General features: G+C 51.0%; 1 protein-coding gene across 4 annotated transcripts in view; it reads right to left on the bottom strand.

The window, feature by feature from the left end:
• Nucleotides 1-5635: 5635 nt before the first annotated feature.
• The window catches only part of GPAT4 (glycerol-3-phosphate acyltransferase 4), a 29037-nt gene continuing 16530 nt past the window's right edge, over nucleotides 5636-18142 (bottom strand). For all 4 annotated transcript variants that reach the window (XM_083456617.1, XM_083456620.1, XM_083456618.1 and 1 more), the window contains exons 3-13: nucleotides 15163-15232; nucleotides 14784-15081; nucleotides 14369-14443; nucleotides 12052-12141; nucleotides 10665-10758; nucleotides 9800-9915; nucleotides 9505-9560; nucleotides 8985-9070; nucleotides 7506-7634; nucleotides 7325-7404; nucleotides 5636-6254 (exon numbers count right to left, since the gene is read on the bottom strand). In XM_083456617.1, coding sequence (XP_083312743.1) covers nucleotides 6146-6254; nucleotides 7325-7404; nucleotides 7506-7634; nucleotides 8985-9070; nucleotides 9505-9560; nucleotides 9800-9915; nucleotides 10665-10758; nucleotides 12052-12141; nucleotides 14369-14443; nucleotides 14784-15081; nucleotides 15163-15232 — 1203 coding nt within the window. In that variant the 3' untranslated portion in view covers nucleotides 5636-6145. The remainder of the gene's footprint in view (nucleotides 6255-7324; nucleotides 7405-7505; nucleotides 7635-8984; nucleotides 9071-9504; nucleotides 9561-9799; nucleotides 9916-10664; nucleotides 10759-12051; nucleotides 12142-14368; nucleotides 14444-14783; nucleotides 15082-15162; nucleotides 15233-18142) is intronic.

The raw sequence follows: 18142 nt of genomic DNA, 5'->3' as shown, positions 1-18142 counted from the left end.
ATGTCAGGAGTGCTCTGATGGTGTTTCCTGCTTGGCAGGGGGTTGGACTCGATGGCCCTTGTGGTCTCTTCCAACTCTATGATTCTATTCTATTCTATTCTATTCTATTCTATTCTATTCTATTCTATTCTATTCTATTCTATTCTATGATATTCTTGTAAAGAAGCTGGTAAAATGCGGTTTTGACTATGCTACCACTCAGTGGATTTGTAACTGGCTGACTGACCAAACCCAAAGGGTGTTCATCAATGGTTCCTCTTCATCCTGGAGAAGAGTGACTAGTGGGGTGCCACAGGGTTCTGTCTTGGGCCCGGTCTTATTCAACATCTTTATCGACGACTTGGATGATGGACTCAAGGGCATCCTGATCAAATTTGCAGATGACACCAAACTGGGAGGGGTGGCTAACACCCCAGAGGACAGGATCACACTTCAAAACGACCTTGACAGATTAGAGAACTGGGCCAAAACAAACAAGATGAACTTTAACAGGGAGAAATGTAAAGTATTGCACTTGGGCAAAAAAAATGAGAGGCACAAATACAAGATGGGTGACACCTGGCTTGAGAGCAGTACACGTGAAAAGGATCTAGGAGTCTTGGTTGACCACAAACTTGACCTGAGCCAACAGTGTGACGCGGCAGCTAAAAAAGCCAATGCAATTCTGGGCTGCATCAATAGGAGTATAGCATCTAGATCAAGGGAAGTAATAGTGCCACTGTATTCTGCTCTGGTCAGACATCACCTGGAGTACTGTGTCCAGTTCTGGGCACGACAGTTCAAGAAGGACACTGACAAACTGGAACGTGTCCAGAGGAGGGCAACCAAAATGGTCAAAGGCCTGGAAACGATGCCTTATGAGGAACGGCTAAGGGAGCTGGGCATGTTTAGCCTGGAGAAGAGGAGGTTAAGGGGTGATATGATAGCCATGTTCAAATATATAAAAGGATGTCACATAGAGGAGGGAGAAAGGTTGTTTTCTGCGGCTCCAGAGAAGCGGACACGGAGCAATGGATCCAAACTACAAGAAAGAAGATTCCACCTAAACATTAGGAAGAACTTCCTGACAGTAAGAGCTGTTCGACAGTGGAATTTGCTGCCAAGGAGTGTGGTGGAGTCTCCTTCTTTGAAGGTCTTTAAGCAGAGGCTTGACAACCATATGTCAGGAGTGCTCTGATGGTGTTTCCTGCTTGGCAGGGGGTTGGACTCGATGGCCCTTGTGGTCTCTTCCAACTCTATGATTCTATGACCTCCTGCTGGAGCATGGGCCTTGGCAGATGCATGAGGCTGCCCACCTGGGGCTGAAGACCGTCAAATATAAGGGGAGTTGTGGGGTGAGGGGAGCTGATCTCTCCCCCTCCTCACTGCTTTGGAATCTGCCTTCCCATGTGATTTTGTTCCTCTCCTAGCCTGACTCTGATGTCAGATTGAGCCAAGAGGAAAATGTCAGAAGAAACAGAACATGGGGAATCATAGACTTGTGCATGCAGTCCAATCCCCTGAAATGCCAGAGAGGAAGGGTTCAGCTCCTCCCCCGCACAACCTTCTCAGCATTAGAAAGAGCCGCACTTCCCTTTGTCCCTGCTTAATACACAACAGGGCTGATACGCACATCAACATCCTGACCACGGCTTTGTTTGGCGTTCATTGTGGTGGATTTTGTATGGGAGGAGGTGGCAGACACAGTGGGATCCGCACCTCTGAGCCACAAGATGAAGATGACTGTGGACTTGCTGCTGTCCAACACTACCCCAATCAAAACCTTTTCCCGTATTAGTTCCCCATTTAATCCAGATTTATTGCTTCCATGGAAAAGCCAGTAAGTAGGAAAAACAACAGCAAAAATAGTAAATGTGGGTTACATGGGGGGGGGGGGAGATGGGATGGCATTTTGAGGAGGATGTCATTTGGACAATTTTGAGGAGGATGTCATTTGGACCTCCATGCCTGACAAGCTCCCATTTTGCAATAAGCTGCCATGTGAAAGCTGACCTACATTCTCCTATAGGTGCTTTCGACACAGTGCAGAGCACAAAGGTGAATCTACGAGGGCAGGCTCAATATCACATTCACATACCAGCTTTCAAGTGCAATTTGTTTTCCCCATGAACCAATAAGCAAATATTACCTGGGATTCGCCACTGGCCTTTCAGACGCTATTATGATAGGGCAGCCTTCCCCAGTCTGGTGCTCTCCAGATGTTCTGGACAGCACCAAACCTGGTCAGAGGTGAGCCAAAGGCGAGGCTGTGCTATTGTTGGAGGGCCTCCCCTTTCGCAGTTCCCGTGGCAATGAGGAAACTAATTCCAAGTTTGTGCCAGGATGCAGACCACAGCCCTCCTTGCTGCTGCTGCATATGATGCTGCCTCCAGCTCTGCTTGCTCCGTCCCCAAAGGGATTTGGTAGCTCTGGAAGGAGGTAGTGAAAGCGTTGGGTGCACAGGCAGAATATCACACAGTGGTGGCTGATGCCCATGGGGACTGGAAGGGCAGAAGTTAGGGAGGCCAACAGGGGCCCCAGTCAGAACCAAGTAATTCCAGGTTTGTCCCCATCTTTCTCCCTGCTTAGTTCTACAACACTGAGACTGAAGAGGAAGCTGGCAGGGGTTGCCACTTCCTGAACAGGTTGCAAGCGGGGGTGGGGCCTTTTTTTTGCTAACAGACCCAAAGCTGCTGGATGAGGGTGGTCACATTGCCCCTGTCCTGTGTGAGAAATGGCTGCTGGCAGGTGCAAAATGCTATGCTAGACCCAACTTTGGTCTGATTCAGGCCCAGATTGTGAGGTTTTGCAAAGAATAGCCCAGGCAGAAGCACCTACAACTGCTGGCTCATGCAAACCCAGGTGCTCTCCTCCTTCCAAAGGGTGTGAGGGGCTGGCCTTATCATTGACATCCACAAACCCCCCACCTTGGCCTCTTGAGTCAAACCATAAAAGGCAGAATACACTTTGCTTCCCCAAGCCATGGGACGTGCATATTCATGGACCGAGAGCAGCAGAGGCACCGAGACAGAAGACACACACCCCTTAAGTGCTTGTTGCAAGAGCAAGATCCTCCTTATCAAATGTGGGCAAAGTTCAGGGTTGAGCAAACACAAGAAGGAATGGGCTTTTCCCCAGGGAGGATCACAGCAGTGTTCTTCTCCCCTGCCCAGGAAATGGTGAGCGCTTGGTGGGGGGCAAGGAGAGACACCTCCTGCCCCACTCTTTAGGGCAACATTCCCACAAGACTCAAGAGATCATGACGGAAACCAGAGCAGTTGCAGCTGCTGGAGGAACAAGAGCAGGCTCTCAACTCAAGGAAGAAGCCAAGACACAGACGGGGGCCCTGCAAAAATGGGGCACAAGTGGGGGCAGGTCCTTTTTAGAAGAGGTAAAACGTGTGCATGGATAATTCACTCTACGTGCCTCAATAACATTTTTGCATGCTCCATGGCGCACAGTGAGAACAGTGCTGGGGGTGAATTCTCCCCCCCTCCCCTGCTGGTCTGAGGCAACTGGAGCCTGACTTCAAGGGCACCACAGAAGCAAATGGAATCCCTGAATGGGAGTGAAGAGGAACACCAAACAACTCCCCAAAGAATGAGGTAAGTCTATTCCCTTCCTAATTCGAACACATAGTTGGGTCCTGCAGTTGCCTGCTGTTCAGGCTCAGTACAGAGGCACATAGAATCATAGAACTGTAGTTGGAAGAGACCCCCAAGGGTCATCTAGTCCAACCCCCTGCAATGCAGGAATCTTACCTGAAGCATCCATGACAGATGGCCACCCAGCCTCTGCTTAAAACCCTCCAAGGAAGGAGAGTCCACCACCTCCCAAGGAAGACTGTCCCACTGACTCTTTCTTCTTATTAACCTCTTACTTTGGAAATCCCTCCCCCCCCCCATCAGGTTGGGCATCATGAGGGAGTGAAAGTTAAGGGGGGCCTGATCAGTCTGAAGTGGGCCAGAGAAGATTGTGGGTTCATGGGTCTCCTGAGCAGGTAGACAACTGCACCTCCCACAAATATTTACAGCAAGACCTTAAAACTCTAACAGTAAAGCTGGGCCAACCGACCCCCAAACCCACCTGGCTGCAATTACAGATGGAGCAGCCAGAGCAGAAGCCTGAGGCTGTTTTTTTGAAAGCCAAGTTTCTCCTCAATACTGAGAGCAGGGGAGAGGAAGGTAGGCTCCCATCTCTTTGGGTCTGGGCCCCTTGTATATCTGCCCACCCCCCTCGCTGCTTCCTTGGTTTACTCTTTTTACTGATCGGTGGCAAAATATTCCAAATGAACTGACAGTGCCAATACCCCACTCTGAATCTTAAATGCACAGAACTCTGTGTCCTGGCATGCTTTTTACTGGTGACTGGATTTCAGGCCAATGTAGGATTGGTCTTGGGCGCTGCTGAACTTCTGCCAGTGAGCCAAGGAGCCACCCAACCGCACAGCCAAGTGTAGAGGGAGGAGAAAGCGGATGACCCCATCAACTCAGCCCGCTCCTGGAAACGGAGGGCCTTTTCACACATTATGCCGTGGCAAATCTCAAACGTGAGCTCCCAAACCCAGAACTCCTTGTTCAGTTTGTCCATTTTCAGGCCCGCAGGCCAAATGCCATTGGTGGACACCCATAACAAAATCAGTCCACAAGTTCCCCGATTGGAGCTGTTCCTGGCTGTTCTGCTGTGAGCTGCCGGAATAAGCAATGTCTGTGAGTGGGCAGGCCACTCATTGCCCGTAGAGGTTCTGAGCACCAAAGCATATTCAAGAAGTGGGTTGGATTGGATCATTCTGGTCTCTCGCAAGCTTCAGAGGGTTTTGATGTTTCCATTCTATTTATCTCTGAGAAGGTAGGTGGGTTAGGAATGCAAATGCAAACAAGGATCTATCTGGCTTGGGGAAGGGCCAAAAAGCTTCCATGTGAAGAAGATGAAACACGTGCCCAGCCCCAAAGCACCTGTGTGGCTTCCGAGTGCATTGCTCCCTCATCAGCCTGTGAAGGAGGCCATTATGCGTCACCAGGGGCAGGAGGGCAGGTGGAGAGCAGCCCAGCCCACTGTGAGCAGCAAGCGCTGCTTTCAAAGTAGCAGCCCTAGGAGGCAAAGCACAGGGCAGGGATGGAGCTGGAGGCAAGGAGATGGACTTTGACTTTGTCAGCGCAGCACCTCAGAGGTTTTCTCACATGGCAGAGAAGACTGCTTCTGACTCAGGGCCCTTGACTTCAGTATCTTAAACTTGAGTCTGCATTAGCAGATGTTAAAAACCAACTTTCTTCAGAGGCCAGAATCAGCAGGGGTTGATGTGGGTGAAGCTCAGGCCACGGATATATGTGGCCTCTCCCTGGAATGGGCAAAGCAGAATTCCCCACCCAGGGTCACACCTTTTCCTGCTATAGTGGTGATATTTTCTGTGTCCCAAACTGGCCATCTCACTGCCCTCTAACAGAGTGCAGCCACTTCTGCACCCAGCCACTTGTGTCCAAGTAGGACACACACACACACACACAAAAGATGCCAAAGAGGAAGGGGAAAGGCCTTGTACCTTCCTTAACCTGGCACTTCTTTTAAGGAGGCCCCTTCCCAGTTTTGAGAGCCAAAGCGCTGCACCATCTTTGCGGTTCCATTTGAAAAACAGCAGAGGGATTATTCAGCACAAAGCTCCATCTCTATATATTTTAATTAAAAAATGCAAAGGGACCCTATGCAGTCTCAGTCAGTTCTCTTTTTTGGGGGGGGGGGAGAGAAAGAGTGAAAAGACAGAATGCAAAGAGGACAGAGCCTTTCCCTGGGGCTGCAAAGGGCAGAGGAAGCTGCTGGGGGCACCTACCACAGGCAGCAGGGGCTCAACAAGTCCAGCTGCTCTTGCAACCACAGCAGCTTCCAGTGCAGGCACACATGCGCACGCACGCACTCAGGCATTCTCCAGCACCGTCACACAGATACAAAACGTGGGGCAGCCCATCCAGCCACTCCCATTGTGGGAAAAGTTCTCCACTGTGGCTGTCTAAGCAGCGAGCCAAGCCATTGCAGCTGAAATAAGGCCTCTTGCTGATGAGCCTCTGGGCAGCACCACCTTGGCCTGGAGCGTCAGCTCAGCCAAGAATGTGCTCCAGAAGGCTGGGAGGAGGTGGAGGCTGTCAGTCCTGCAGCAGCCCCTGCTCCACGAAGCTCAGGAGCGGCTTCGGTCTTCATGGTTGCCCACAACCATTTTGCTGTAGAGCTTCTGCTGCTCTTCCTTGAAGGTGTCCTTCACCTTTTCCCTCTTCAGGCCTCCGTCCCTAGAAAAAGGGAGAGGGAGAGGGCAGACGGACAAGAAAAGAAAATTACTCCCCTGTTGGCTAAAAGCACCAGCGTGCAAGAGGGAACGTACAGCCCTGGCAAGCAGGAAGGGAAAAACTGCACTTGCAAATTCTACTCACAGCCGCTGTGTGCAGATTTATCATGTGGCAGTGCTAAGGAGGAAGCCTCAGGCGCATGGGCTTACCCCACCACAGCCAGCGCCTTCAAGGCTGCTTGGCCAGCCCCACTCACATAATCCATGTCTACATGGAAAAGGCTGTGGAAAAGGCTCAGCAGTGGCTGGCTGCAGGCGCTGCAGGCCACAGGCAGCTAGCTCTTTGGGTTGCTGGAGGCTCAAGCCACAGCTGAGGCCGGTGTCCATGGTTCTCCCCACCACATTGCTCTTTAAACAGAGAACATCCTATGCAGGCTGCTGCCAAACATGGAAACATTCCTGAAGTCTTTACTCTCCCTATTCTTTTCCAGCTTAAAATCAACCTCCCCACATCTTTTAAAGGTGAAGGAGGCTTCTTCTACTGGCATACAGCTGATTTTGAGCTCTTAAAAATGTAGTAGAAAGAACCATGGAATTCTGCATAATTATAGAATCATAGACTTGGAAGGGACCCGGAGGATCATCTATTCCAAACTCCTGCAATGCAGGAATCTTAACATGTAGACTGAGCCCAAGGAAGCCATAGATTTAGCCAGGATAGAGTCCCATCCACATCCCAACATGACTGTGACACAGAAACTTAGGAAGCTGCCTTATACAAATGCAGACCATTGGCTGATCTAACCCAGGAATGTCTACCCTGACAGAGGCTCTCCAGGGTTTTCAGCAAGGGACATCTCCTGCCCTGCCCACACATGCCTTTGGGGACTGAACTAGGGACCTTCTGCAGGTAAGGAAGATGCTACTCTCACGGCCCTTCCCTGAGTGGGCAGAGCTCAGAGGTAGAGCCATTGCTTTCCAAGCAAAATGTGTCCAGAGCACTGGGCCAGGTGGACCAATGGCATGACTCCCAGCTTCTCCCCATCCTCCCAATCCATCAGCTTCAGGACTCACCACAGGAGATCCACAAGACCCCCTTGCCTAGCAATGGCAGACTTCACCCGATTGGCAAATTGCACAGCATCTTCATCAGGCTAAAAAAGAACAAAGGCTGGTTGGAATTTGCAGAAAGGAGCCTGGTGGGGATGGCTGCCATTTCTCTGATAACAACCCTACTCCAAGTTCAGGTACCCACCTCTCTGGTCATTGGCGGCAGGTACCAGACACTGCAAACTATAGCCCAGCTGGTCATCATCCTGAGCAGATAAGTCACCATGCCATATTTGCTGCTGTTAAAAAAGGCGTCTCCAAATTGGGGGTCATACTGAAGGACAAAAGGAGGGGAGGGAGGGGAAGAGAGAGAACTCAACACCTCCTGAAAGCAAAAGAGGTTTATGCCACATTCAACACACGGCAAGAAATATGCCTGTAGGAACTGCCTTTCAATAAAGGATTTCCATTTATGATATTTGCATCCATAGAATCATAAAGTTGGAAGGGAACTCAAGAGGCATCTAGTCCAACACTCTGCACCTACAGAATCTCTGACAGATGTCCATCGAACCTCTGTCTAAAAACCTCCAATGAAGTATAGTCCACCACCTTCTGAGGAAGTCTGTGCCACTGTTGAACAGCTCTTATTGTCAGAAAGTTATTCCTGGTGTTTAGTCGGAATCTCCTTTCTTGTAATTTGAACCCACTGGTTTGGGTTCTACCCTCCGGAGCAGGAGAAAACAAGCTTGCTCCCTCTTCCATGTGATAGTCCTTACAATGTTTGAATATGGCTATCATCTCACCTTTCAGTCTTATTCAAGCTAAACATACCAAACTCCATCAACCCCTCTTCCTCCTCAGGCTAGTTTCCAGACCCTTGATCACCCTGGTTGCCCTCCTCTGCACACCTTCCAGCTTGTCAACATCCTTCTTAAACAGCAGTGTCCAGCTCTTCCTTCAAGGAGCTCAGATCAGTTTACATGAGATTATCCTGTTCCATCCTCACAACAACCCCATGAGATCAGTAAATTAGGCTGAGAGAGCAACATGCCCAGTTTTCACTGTGGGGAAGACCAAGTGTGGGGAACCTGCAGATGTTGCTGAAGACCTAGAACTTCCTTCATTCCTGGCCACTGGCCATGCTTGCTGGGACTGGGAGCTTAAAGTTCAAGAAGGGCCATAGGTCCCCACCCCAAGGTGTAGAGCAATGCAGCTCAAATTCCTCTGTCTGTGTGCCATCGTGCAGTGGCCTGCTTTACCCAACTCTCTACATGCTCATGCAAGTTTTGAATGTGCCCCAAACACATTCCATGGATCTGAAATTTAGTCCAAATAGGCATAGGCTAGTGGGGAATTCTCCTATGAAAGTCCCGAAGAATAAATGGGGATCACTCCCAATCATTCCAAGGTGGCTCATCTACAGAACTCCCCAGTGGAACGTGTCCAATGTAAAGCCCAAGAGTAAATACTTTCAATGGCATAACAGGCTGAGAGGTTGTGAAAAGTTGCAGGGCCTGTGTTGCATAGTACAAGATTCTGGAACCTCTTGCCAGAAATTCCCAGGGCTTCTCAACTCTCCAGCATTCCTGGCTCCATACAGACCACAGTGGCATTATCCTCCAGTCCCCAAGGTCTACCTAGCAAGCTTCAGAGTGCTTTGCTCAATGGTAACAGCTCTCACCTTGATAGCAACCGGATAAACAGTGGCACCAATCTCAAAGCTCCCTTTCTTGAACATCATCACGGAAGTGTTGTTGATGCAAGTGCCTGTGAAAAGAAATGGCCATTTCTGTAGGAATAGGGATCACCAATGGTGGGACAGAGGACTTTCCCATGGGGGTGGGGTAGGGTGGGGAAGCCTGTGTATTTGTGAGAATGCGGCATAAATCAAGGGCATAGCTTTCAATGAAGTCTGAGTGGCACATCCAATTTCAAACAAAACGTATTTTCAGTGGTGAACCATACCAAGCCAAGAAGTTGTGGGCCATAGAGATGCAGGGATAGAGTGGCCTTCAGTCTCTCCCCACCCAAGTGGCTGCTTTCTGTTAGGTACTTGGAATTCAGGACTGTGAGTCCCTCCAGCCTTTACTTGCCTCTACAGTTTATATGTTTAATAGGATGCTTTCATCCATCCTGTGGCTGGGGCACCATGACTATAGAGAGCCCTGGGACTTAACCCTTCTTCCTTAATTCTTGCTTACCTTCAGGGAAAATAAGGATGGGCAATTTATTTTTATCATGAGCATGTTCGGACAGCCTGCAGGTAGAAAGGAGAGAGAGAGAGCATGTGTGTGTATCACTGAGAGGTACATGCCTGGCTGATCCAGAAGAAGATTCCAGCAGCCGCAGCAACCACCAAGCAAGCTCCTCAACTTCAAATCAGCCAGGTAGCCAAGTCTGTCACCAGTCAGAGCTGCAGCTCCCCAGACCATACGCAGCACAACCCACAAGCCTTGCCTGCTGGGCATATGGAGCAGGGACAGATTGTGCACCCACCTTTTAGCCACCAGGTGGCGATCCTTCACCTCCGAGCGTTCAAACCAGACATGGGGACAAGCCTTGACCATGGCCCTCTGGATTACCCCCATGAGCCCCCCATGGACCTGGCCCACCTGAGGAACAGAAAAGAGGTCATAGGTCAGCCAGGGTGTGGGGGGAGACTTTGGTTCAGCAGCCTCCCATTAAGACAGCCATGCCAACATCAAGCAGCTCTACTTGCAGAGGAAGATACCTTTGTCTGTATAAAACTCTCCATCCCGCAGGAATGCCAAGCGTTAAGGAAGGTGAGAATGTGGGACCTGACTGCTACCCACCCATCATGGAATGTGGGAGGCACCTGTCCTCCCTTTGTCCAAAAGCACAGGGTCCTCAGGGAGGGCTGCAGAGGAACACAGGTCTCTCTTGGCTAAGAAGCTCAGGAGTGTGCAAATAGCTGCAGCAGACCACCCAAGCACCTGACATTCTCCAGAGACCACCAAGGGCGCCAAAGGATTCCCCCATCTGCCTGCAGAGGAGCTCCCAAGGTTCAAGAAAAAGCCAGGAGCAGCGAGGATGCTCAAGGAGAGTTCAAACGGCCTCCACACTCCTATCTTATGACTGTTCCTTTGGGTGGTGGGCACATCGTAGCAGCATGAACAGAACATGCTTCCTCCCCATGGCTGTTGGGAGGGGCACATTGACAGATTGGTTTAAAAACAACCCAGTGCCACCAATGCTGCCTGTCAGAATTGGGCAATGGCCCTGATTTTTCAAAAACGAATCCAGTATTTTCAATAAATGTTATGTTCAAGAACCTTCTGCTGCTACACAGTAATCCTCCACACACACACACACACACACACACACGGTTCTCCATCCTCACCATAGCATAGTAACCATCACTGGCCAGAATTATGACATCAATCGGGGACGTGTGGTTAGCCACACAGATTCCTCCATTGCGGGGTCTGTTTTCCCTGAAGTTGGGAAAGAAAAAGAGATTAGCCAAAGGAAAGAAAAAAGAAAAAAAGAAAAAGGCTGAAGCACAAGCTCAGCCTGTCCTGGAAAAGCATTCAGCAGGGGGCCTCCTTCCATGTGTCCTTCTTCCCCCAATTTCTATCCTTAAGGAACAAGCAACCTCAATGCCCTGCCACACAGATAATGGCACAGTTCACACACAGTAGATACAATCAGGTTTTTATGTGTTCTGAACTTAAAAAACAAACAAACCAACAATCCTGAAGTTCTGTGTCAAAGAAACCTCAGATCTATGACCCATATAAATTATATTAATTTGTGTCCCATGTTTGCACAATGTATTCTACATTGCTAAACATGTCATTCTTGGGGACAGTGGCAGATGACACTGATTATCCAGCTCAAATCTGGGTTTAAACCTGACTTTCAGAACTAAATAGGCCTTGGTTGCCCCTGTATCAGGGGAGTACAGCTCTGTTACTATGACTCAATCTCTCGCTGGCTTTTGAGACCACTGACCACGGTATTCCCCTGAGACTGACTCTGTGCAATGGGCACAGGGGTTCTGTTCCTCCCCATGAGAGGAGCACTTTAAGAGTGTTCATTCCCTGGCACCTGTGCTAGGGGGTTCCACAGAGCACTATTTTGTAGCCAATGCTATTTAACCTCTATGTGAAACCACTGGGAGCGGTCCTTAGGTGTTTCGGAGCACAGCTCTAGGCAAGCGTCTTTAAAAGCAGAGCAGGAGAAACCTGGGAAGTGTTGGGACAGCATCTTTGCTTATGAACACAGCTTAGGAATGGTTGAACCATGTATCCAGTACTTAGAGCGGATACTGAGGCCGTAAGCCAGGACACAGAGAGTCATCAGGCACCACTGCTTTTGACTTTCACATTTCTCTTGAAGACTTTCTAATGTCAACAGGCCTATGCAGTTGCTTAAAATGTCCCTTGAACAGCCAGTGATTTTAAAAATAGCTTTGTTTTGCTTCTGCGTGTTTTGGTGTTGCTGTACAGATGTTTTGCTGATGCTTTATTTAAGAAGACATAAGGAGGAGCTGTAAAGGCACTGATCGTACCCTCTGACTATTGGGATTCTTGTTCAACCACCTTCCTGGCTTCTCACATTATCAGGCATTCTTTTTGCAGCCATAAGATCTAAAAACTTGTTCTCTCCTCTTTCTGTTTCTTTAAAATGAAAGCCACAGAAATGCAGCCAACACACAGGCCCCAGTCAACATTCCCCCTTTTCTGGGCATGTGTACTACAACCTCCCTCCCATCCCCTCCATACCGGTGGTGGTAGGTGATGATAGCTGTGAGAGCTCGCACACAGATCCGGTAGCACATCAGATGAACGTGCCTGCTCAGGAACTCTTTGCACCTAAAGGGCAAACACCTGATTAAATTGAAAGTTGTTGTTGTGGCCATTCATTCATTCATTCATTCTCCACCCTTTTCCCTAATAGGTACTCAGAGTAGCTTGCAGATAAAATAGGAACAGCTAGAAAAAAGAAAATAACAACAACCGTAATAGAATGCTTAATATTAAATATTAAAACTATGTGCATATGTTTATTTTAAAAATCTATTAAAAACACACTATCACAACGGCTATAGCACAGAGTAACCATCTATGTCTAGGTGCCCCTGCTTTCCTCAAAATAGCACTTACAAACCTAAAGATAGGGCTACATGAAGGAACAGGTGGCAGCATGGCTTTAAAAGAGAAAACCGCAGCCATCCTTTTCTTCTGATGATCCCCTGATGAGGAACGACTCCAAATCCAGTGAGTGCAGACAGAAGGATCCTACCATTTTCCTGGACTGGTGGCTTTGGTCAATGGACCCACTTTTAAGAAAGGGCTGGAGCCTGCCGTGTGAAGCCTGTGCAACAGCAGCCCTGTGGTGGGGGTGCTTCCTCACAAGTTGCTTTTTGCACAAGTTGCACACATGCAAAAAGAGGGAGATCTCAGGGAAGCCCCCTTTGGACTGGTGTGACTCAAGAGGGTTGGGGTGAAAGGCAGAAAGGCTAGCCTTCTGGATATACTGATAGGCTCTGACCTTTTAGTGAGAATGGCATCATCTTAACAGAGTTCTATTTCTCCTTTGCTCTGCCTTTTTTTTAAGATTCTTGCTCAGTTACCGTATTTTTCGCCCCAGTGGACGCACTTTTTCCCCTCCAAAAATGAAGGGGAAATCTGGGTGCGTCCTATGGGGCGAATGCAGGCTTTCGCTGAAGCGTGGAGAGCGAGAGGGGTCGGTGCGCACCGACCCCTCTCGCTCTCCAGGCTTCAGGAAGACATCCGCAGCCTAGGCAGCCCTGCGGGAGGTCCCGCAGGGATGTCTAGGCTGCGGATAGCAGCCTGCTTCCCGGAGCGTCGTGCGCCCTGAAAGCAGAGCGCCCGGCGCTTCGGGAACACATCCACACCCTAGGCAGCCCCGCAGGAGGTCCCGCAGGGATGTCTAGGCTGCGGATAGCAGCCTCCTTCCCGGAGCGTCGGGCGCCCTGAAAGCAGAGCGCCCGGCGCTTCGGGAACACGTCCGCACCCTAGGCAGCCCTGCGGGAGGTCCCCGCAGGGCTCCCCACGCTGCGGATAGCAGCCTGCCGCCCGGCGGGTGGGGCACCCTGAAGCAGAGCGCCCCTCCCGCCGGGCAGACACCCGCAGCGTGGGGAGCCCTCCAGGAGTTCCCCGCAGCGCTCCCCACGCTGCGGATAGCAGCCTGCTGCCTGGCGCGAGGGGCGCTCTGCTTCAGGGCACCCCTCACGCCAGGCAGACACCCGCAGCGTGGGGAGCCCTCCAGGAGTTCCCCGCAGCGCTCCCCATGCTGCGGATAGCAGCCTGCTGCCTGGCGCGAGGGGCGCTCTGCTTCAGGGCGCCCCTCACGCCAGGCAGACACCCGCAGCGTGGGGAGCCCTCCAGGAGTTCCCTGCAGCGCTCCCCACGCTGCGGATAGCAGCCTGCTGCCTGGTGCGAGGGGCGCTCTGCTTCAGGGCGCCCCTCACGCCAGGCAGACACCCGCAGCGTGGGGAGCCCTCCAGGAGTTCCCTGCAGCGCTCCCCACGCTGCGGATAGCAGCCTGCCGCCTGGCGCGAGGGGCGCTCTGCTTCAGGGCGCCCCTCACGCCAGGCAGACATTGGCCAGCCCCACAAGCTGGGGGACAGCAGGGAGGCGCAGCGCCGCCACCCCGCTGTTCCTCGACCTGGTTCGGTTTCCCGGACCTTCTTTTGGGGGGAAAATAAAGGAAAATTTTTTTTCCTTTATTTCCCCCCCAAAAAACTAGGTGCGTCCTATGGGACGGAGCGTCCTATGGGACGAAAAATACGGTATTCAAATTTTCTTGAGATGCTGAGGGCAATTCCCCCTTCCCACCGCCCAAATAGAGAAGAATACAAAAAAAAAAGTCTCGCCCACTTTTGTTCCACGTTTAATTGCCCGAGGGCAAAATGGTGATATGAAGGTTGAACCAACAGAGCCTGACCAGAGAGACAAGAGCAGAAACAGGGAGTCCACATTTAAATCCATTAGTTTTCCTCTGATGTTTGCTCCTTAATCCCAGTACCCAAAGCAAGTTAAGAGTATTTGTAGGTGCCCACTATTGAGAACTCACCTTCCGTTGGGCAAATAACCCACCATGGTTGTGCCAGTCACCAAGAGGCTAATGCCAGTGAAAGCCAGGGCTACCCTGCGGGGGGGGGGGGAGAGAGAGAGATGAGAACCCTGAGGAGGCAGGACCACCAACTGCACTGGTACCCCAGCCGCTAACATAGTTCCACCATGGGGCAGGCACAACATGAAACACCCCCCCCCCAAGCTTTCATTCTGGAGCAAGTGGGGAGGTTCTTCCAGATGTTGCTCGGCTACACTCCCATCATCCCTAAGAACTACCCCTGCTGGCAGGAGCAGATGGGCATTAATGTCCAACACTGGCTGGAGGGTTCCCCATCCCTGGACCATAGGGAGCCCCGGTTGCGGTGGGGCCATCACCCAGCTCAGTCTTTCCCAGGAGAGGCCCCAGGCCCTACCTGAGTGGCAGGAGGAAGCAGTAGCGGATCAGGACGCCCAGGCCCCAGAGGACTGTGAGGCGCAGGCTGATGTAGTGGAAATTGTAGTTGGTCCTGCTCAGCAAGTTCCAAGACTGCAGCTCTTCGGCCGAGAAGCGCTTGGTCACCTCATCATCCATGATGGTCTCGATGCCCTTGCGGCAGAAGTAGAAGATGTCAGAGAGTTCAAACTCGGGGGCATCCAGGGCCTTGTTGCTACCACTCCGCCGGATCTCTTTGATCTCCTCCTCCAAGGAAGTGGGCTCCTTTGCAATGATCCCTGCAGCAGACACACAGTGAGGGGAACGAAACCCGCCACGCACCCCTCCTCCCCCAGAGAGACGGCAGCAAGGCCTCTTACCATTCACATAGGGCTTATAAAGCGGGTGCTTCTTCTCTTTGGCCCCACGCTCAATCCTCAGCGTTGCCCACTGCAAGACAAGAGAGTGGAAAAAGGAGAATCCTACCAATCACACACAACTGACCTGGAACTCACTCCTGTGAAATGTGGCAAGAGACACTCACACAGATGGCTTTCAAAACAGCTGGACGAGTTCAGGGAAGAGGATGGGTGGACCAACCACCAGAGTGAACACAGTGGAGGCCGGTCCATTAGGGTGAATGGGGAACTGTCCCACCAACTTCAGTCTGCTCTTAGCCACCCCTGGACCAGCCTGCCTACAACCAAGTCAGCTTCCTCCTCCTCCATCACCACTGCCTCCATGTTGCCCTTCTGGAACTCGGCAAAGGAGAAGGATGGGGACAAAAGTAGACTGACTTGGCTCTGGCTCCCCCCTACTAGTTGCCTTCCTGCCTTCTGCCCTACCAATGGGCAACAGTCACATCTCCATTTAGTAGTTCACCTCTGAATACCAGATCTTGGAGATAAACAGGGGTGGCCACTGGCTTCATCACTCGCTTGTCAGCTTTCTGGATGCTTGGTTGTCTGTTGTTGGATGAGGAACAGGACAACAGGCCCTTCGTCTGCTCCAGGAAGCTCTCTCTTAGGTGTGCAGGAAAGCAACCCCCAGCAGCCTAAGCTGGTAAGACTGTGAGTGGTTGGGATAGGACCTTGGAAAGCCACTTGGAATCAGGGTGGGCAACACCAGGCTACAAGAAAGAAGATTCCACCTAAACATTAGGAAGAACTTCCTGACAGTAAGAGCTCTTCGACAGTGGAATTTGCTGCCAAGGAGTGTGGTGGAGTCTCCTTCTTTGGAGGTCTTTAAGCAGAGGCTTGACAACCATACGTCAGGAGTGCTCTGATGGTGTTTCCTGCTTGGCAGGGGGTTGGACTCGATGGCCCTTGTGGTCTATTCCAACTCTATGATTCTATGATTCTATGATTCTAGGAGCAGCGACTTAGAGGAGAATGAACAGGACACAAGGCTGCTTTGCCTAGTGGGGTTTGTTGAGTTCCCTGCTCCGACAAGGGTAGACCTGGCCCCTCATAATAAACAAAGGCCTGTCTCACAGGCAAACAGGATGCTTTCACTGGTTGCTGGTTTAATCTGGTTGTGGATGCCTTTCTCTGGCTGCAGTGCCTGGTTTGTATTGCCTGTTTTACTGATGGCAATTGAAATGCTAGTGTTGCTTACTGATGCTTGTAATCTTTCTTTCTTTTTGGTAGCCTGCTTCAGATGCTGTCCTCTCATAAAAATACAGCCCATGAAATGCTTAAAATAAATAAATATATCCGAATCAAATTCTGGGAAGGATGGGACCTGGATCATAACAATAGCATCCTGTGGAGGCTTCCAGCCCACAAAGCGGGAGGCCTGGAAAATAGGAAAGGGCTGGTCCAGCCAAAGCTTTTCCAAAGCACCGTATTGGTCCGAAAATAAGCCGCACCTGAATATAAGCCGCAGCTTTTAAATTGGAGCGGGGGGGGGGGGGAATACCTGAATATAAGTCGTTCCCTTCCTTGCTGCTCCTGGCTGCATACTCTGTGTGTGTGTGTGCGCGCGCTCGCTCACACACACTGTCAGCAGCGTTTCCCCTTCCTTGCTCTCTCCCTTCCCGGTCTTAGGGGGGGGCGGGGGACTACGCGCAGGGTGGGTGCCACTGTTTGCCCCACGCTACTGGCTGCATACCGTAAGGTCGTGAATATAAGCCACACTTTAACTTTTCACGGTTAGAATTTGGGGGGAAGTGCAGCTTTATTCAGGTCAATATGGTATTTGTTGAAATAAAAAAAGCAAATCCTTGGAAGTTCAGGAAAGGGAAAACCATACCTGCACACACATCCTTTCTCCAGCTGACCTCCAAGTTACATGAGGAACAGCAAGAAGCCAGCTTAACCCAGTCAGGGCCAGAGCTCTGCTTGTTGCCTAATGCCCTTGCCAGCTTTTGCCTACCTGACCTCTGGAACTGACATGAAGCAGACAGCTGGTTGCGGCAGAAGATGCACATCAACGTGGCTCATGCAGGGACACCACATCCTCTTTGGCAGATTGATGCAAAACGGGAAGTGCCGCCCTGCCCCTGCTCCTGCACACTCACCACCCCCTGCCCATACCTGCAAATGCAGCCACATGCGCTGCTGGGCACCGCCAATTTCAAACAAGATTGGGCTGGTTTTTGGTGAGATCTTGTTCAAAAATGGCTGCAGTCTTGCCTGAAATTGGTGTTGTTGGTAGCAGTGCTTCATCATCACTGACGGAGGCAGTGGGGCACCCCCGGGAGTGCCGCCTGGGGGGCTTCTGCCACCTGAGGCAGGGGCCTCACCCTGCCCAATTGCTGGGCCAGTTCTGGGTTCACGCAACCTAGCCAGGCAAAGTTCTCCCTGCCCTGCCACCTCCAGTGCTCCTAATGTTCTGCCCCAACCAGCCACAGAACAAGACACAACCCTGGGCAGCTTTTCAAGTGATTGCCTGAAGCCAGCCTCATTTCCCCCTTATGCCCAGGTCAGCCTCTCCCCTCCAAGGCACCATATACCCACAACTGGACTCCTGGTTGCCTTCTGTTCCTCCTCCCTGCTGAACTGGTACACAGCTAAGGACTAAAATATTCAGGGCACTAAACTTGCACCACAGGCCGACACTCCTCCTCGATCAACAGGCTTTTTCTCCACCAAAGTCCAGTGGAGGAAGCACACAACCATCTCTCAGGCTGAGAACACTGCAGCATTTCTTGGTATGGTTCTGAAATGAGGATTCTAAAACTGGTTAAGATATGCTTCTCAGAGTTCAGAAGAGTCTGCCCAAAGCTTCCTCACTGAAATGAAGAGAAAGCTGCAATAGTGACCCACATGCACTGAGCCGGTGTAAGCCCACAATTAAGCAGGGTTAAGCAATTCAGAACAGGGTATGCAATTTGACATGCCACTCTCTTTGAACCCC

The sequence above is a fragment of the Podarcis tiliguerta genome (assembly GCF_965153285.1).
Source record: "Podarcis tiliguerta genome assembly, chromosome: 8".
Lineage (NCBI taxonomy): Eukaryota > Metazoa > Chordata > Lepidosauria > Squamata > Lacertidae > Podarcis > Podarcis tiliguerta.
Note: the sequence above shows the minus strand (reverse complement) of the source record. Positions and strands in the feature narration are given on the sequence as shown.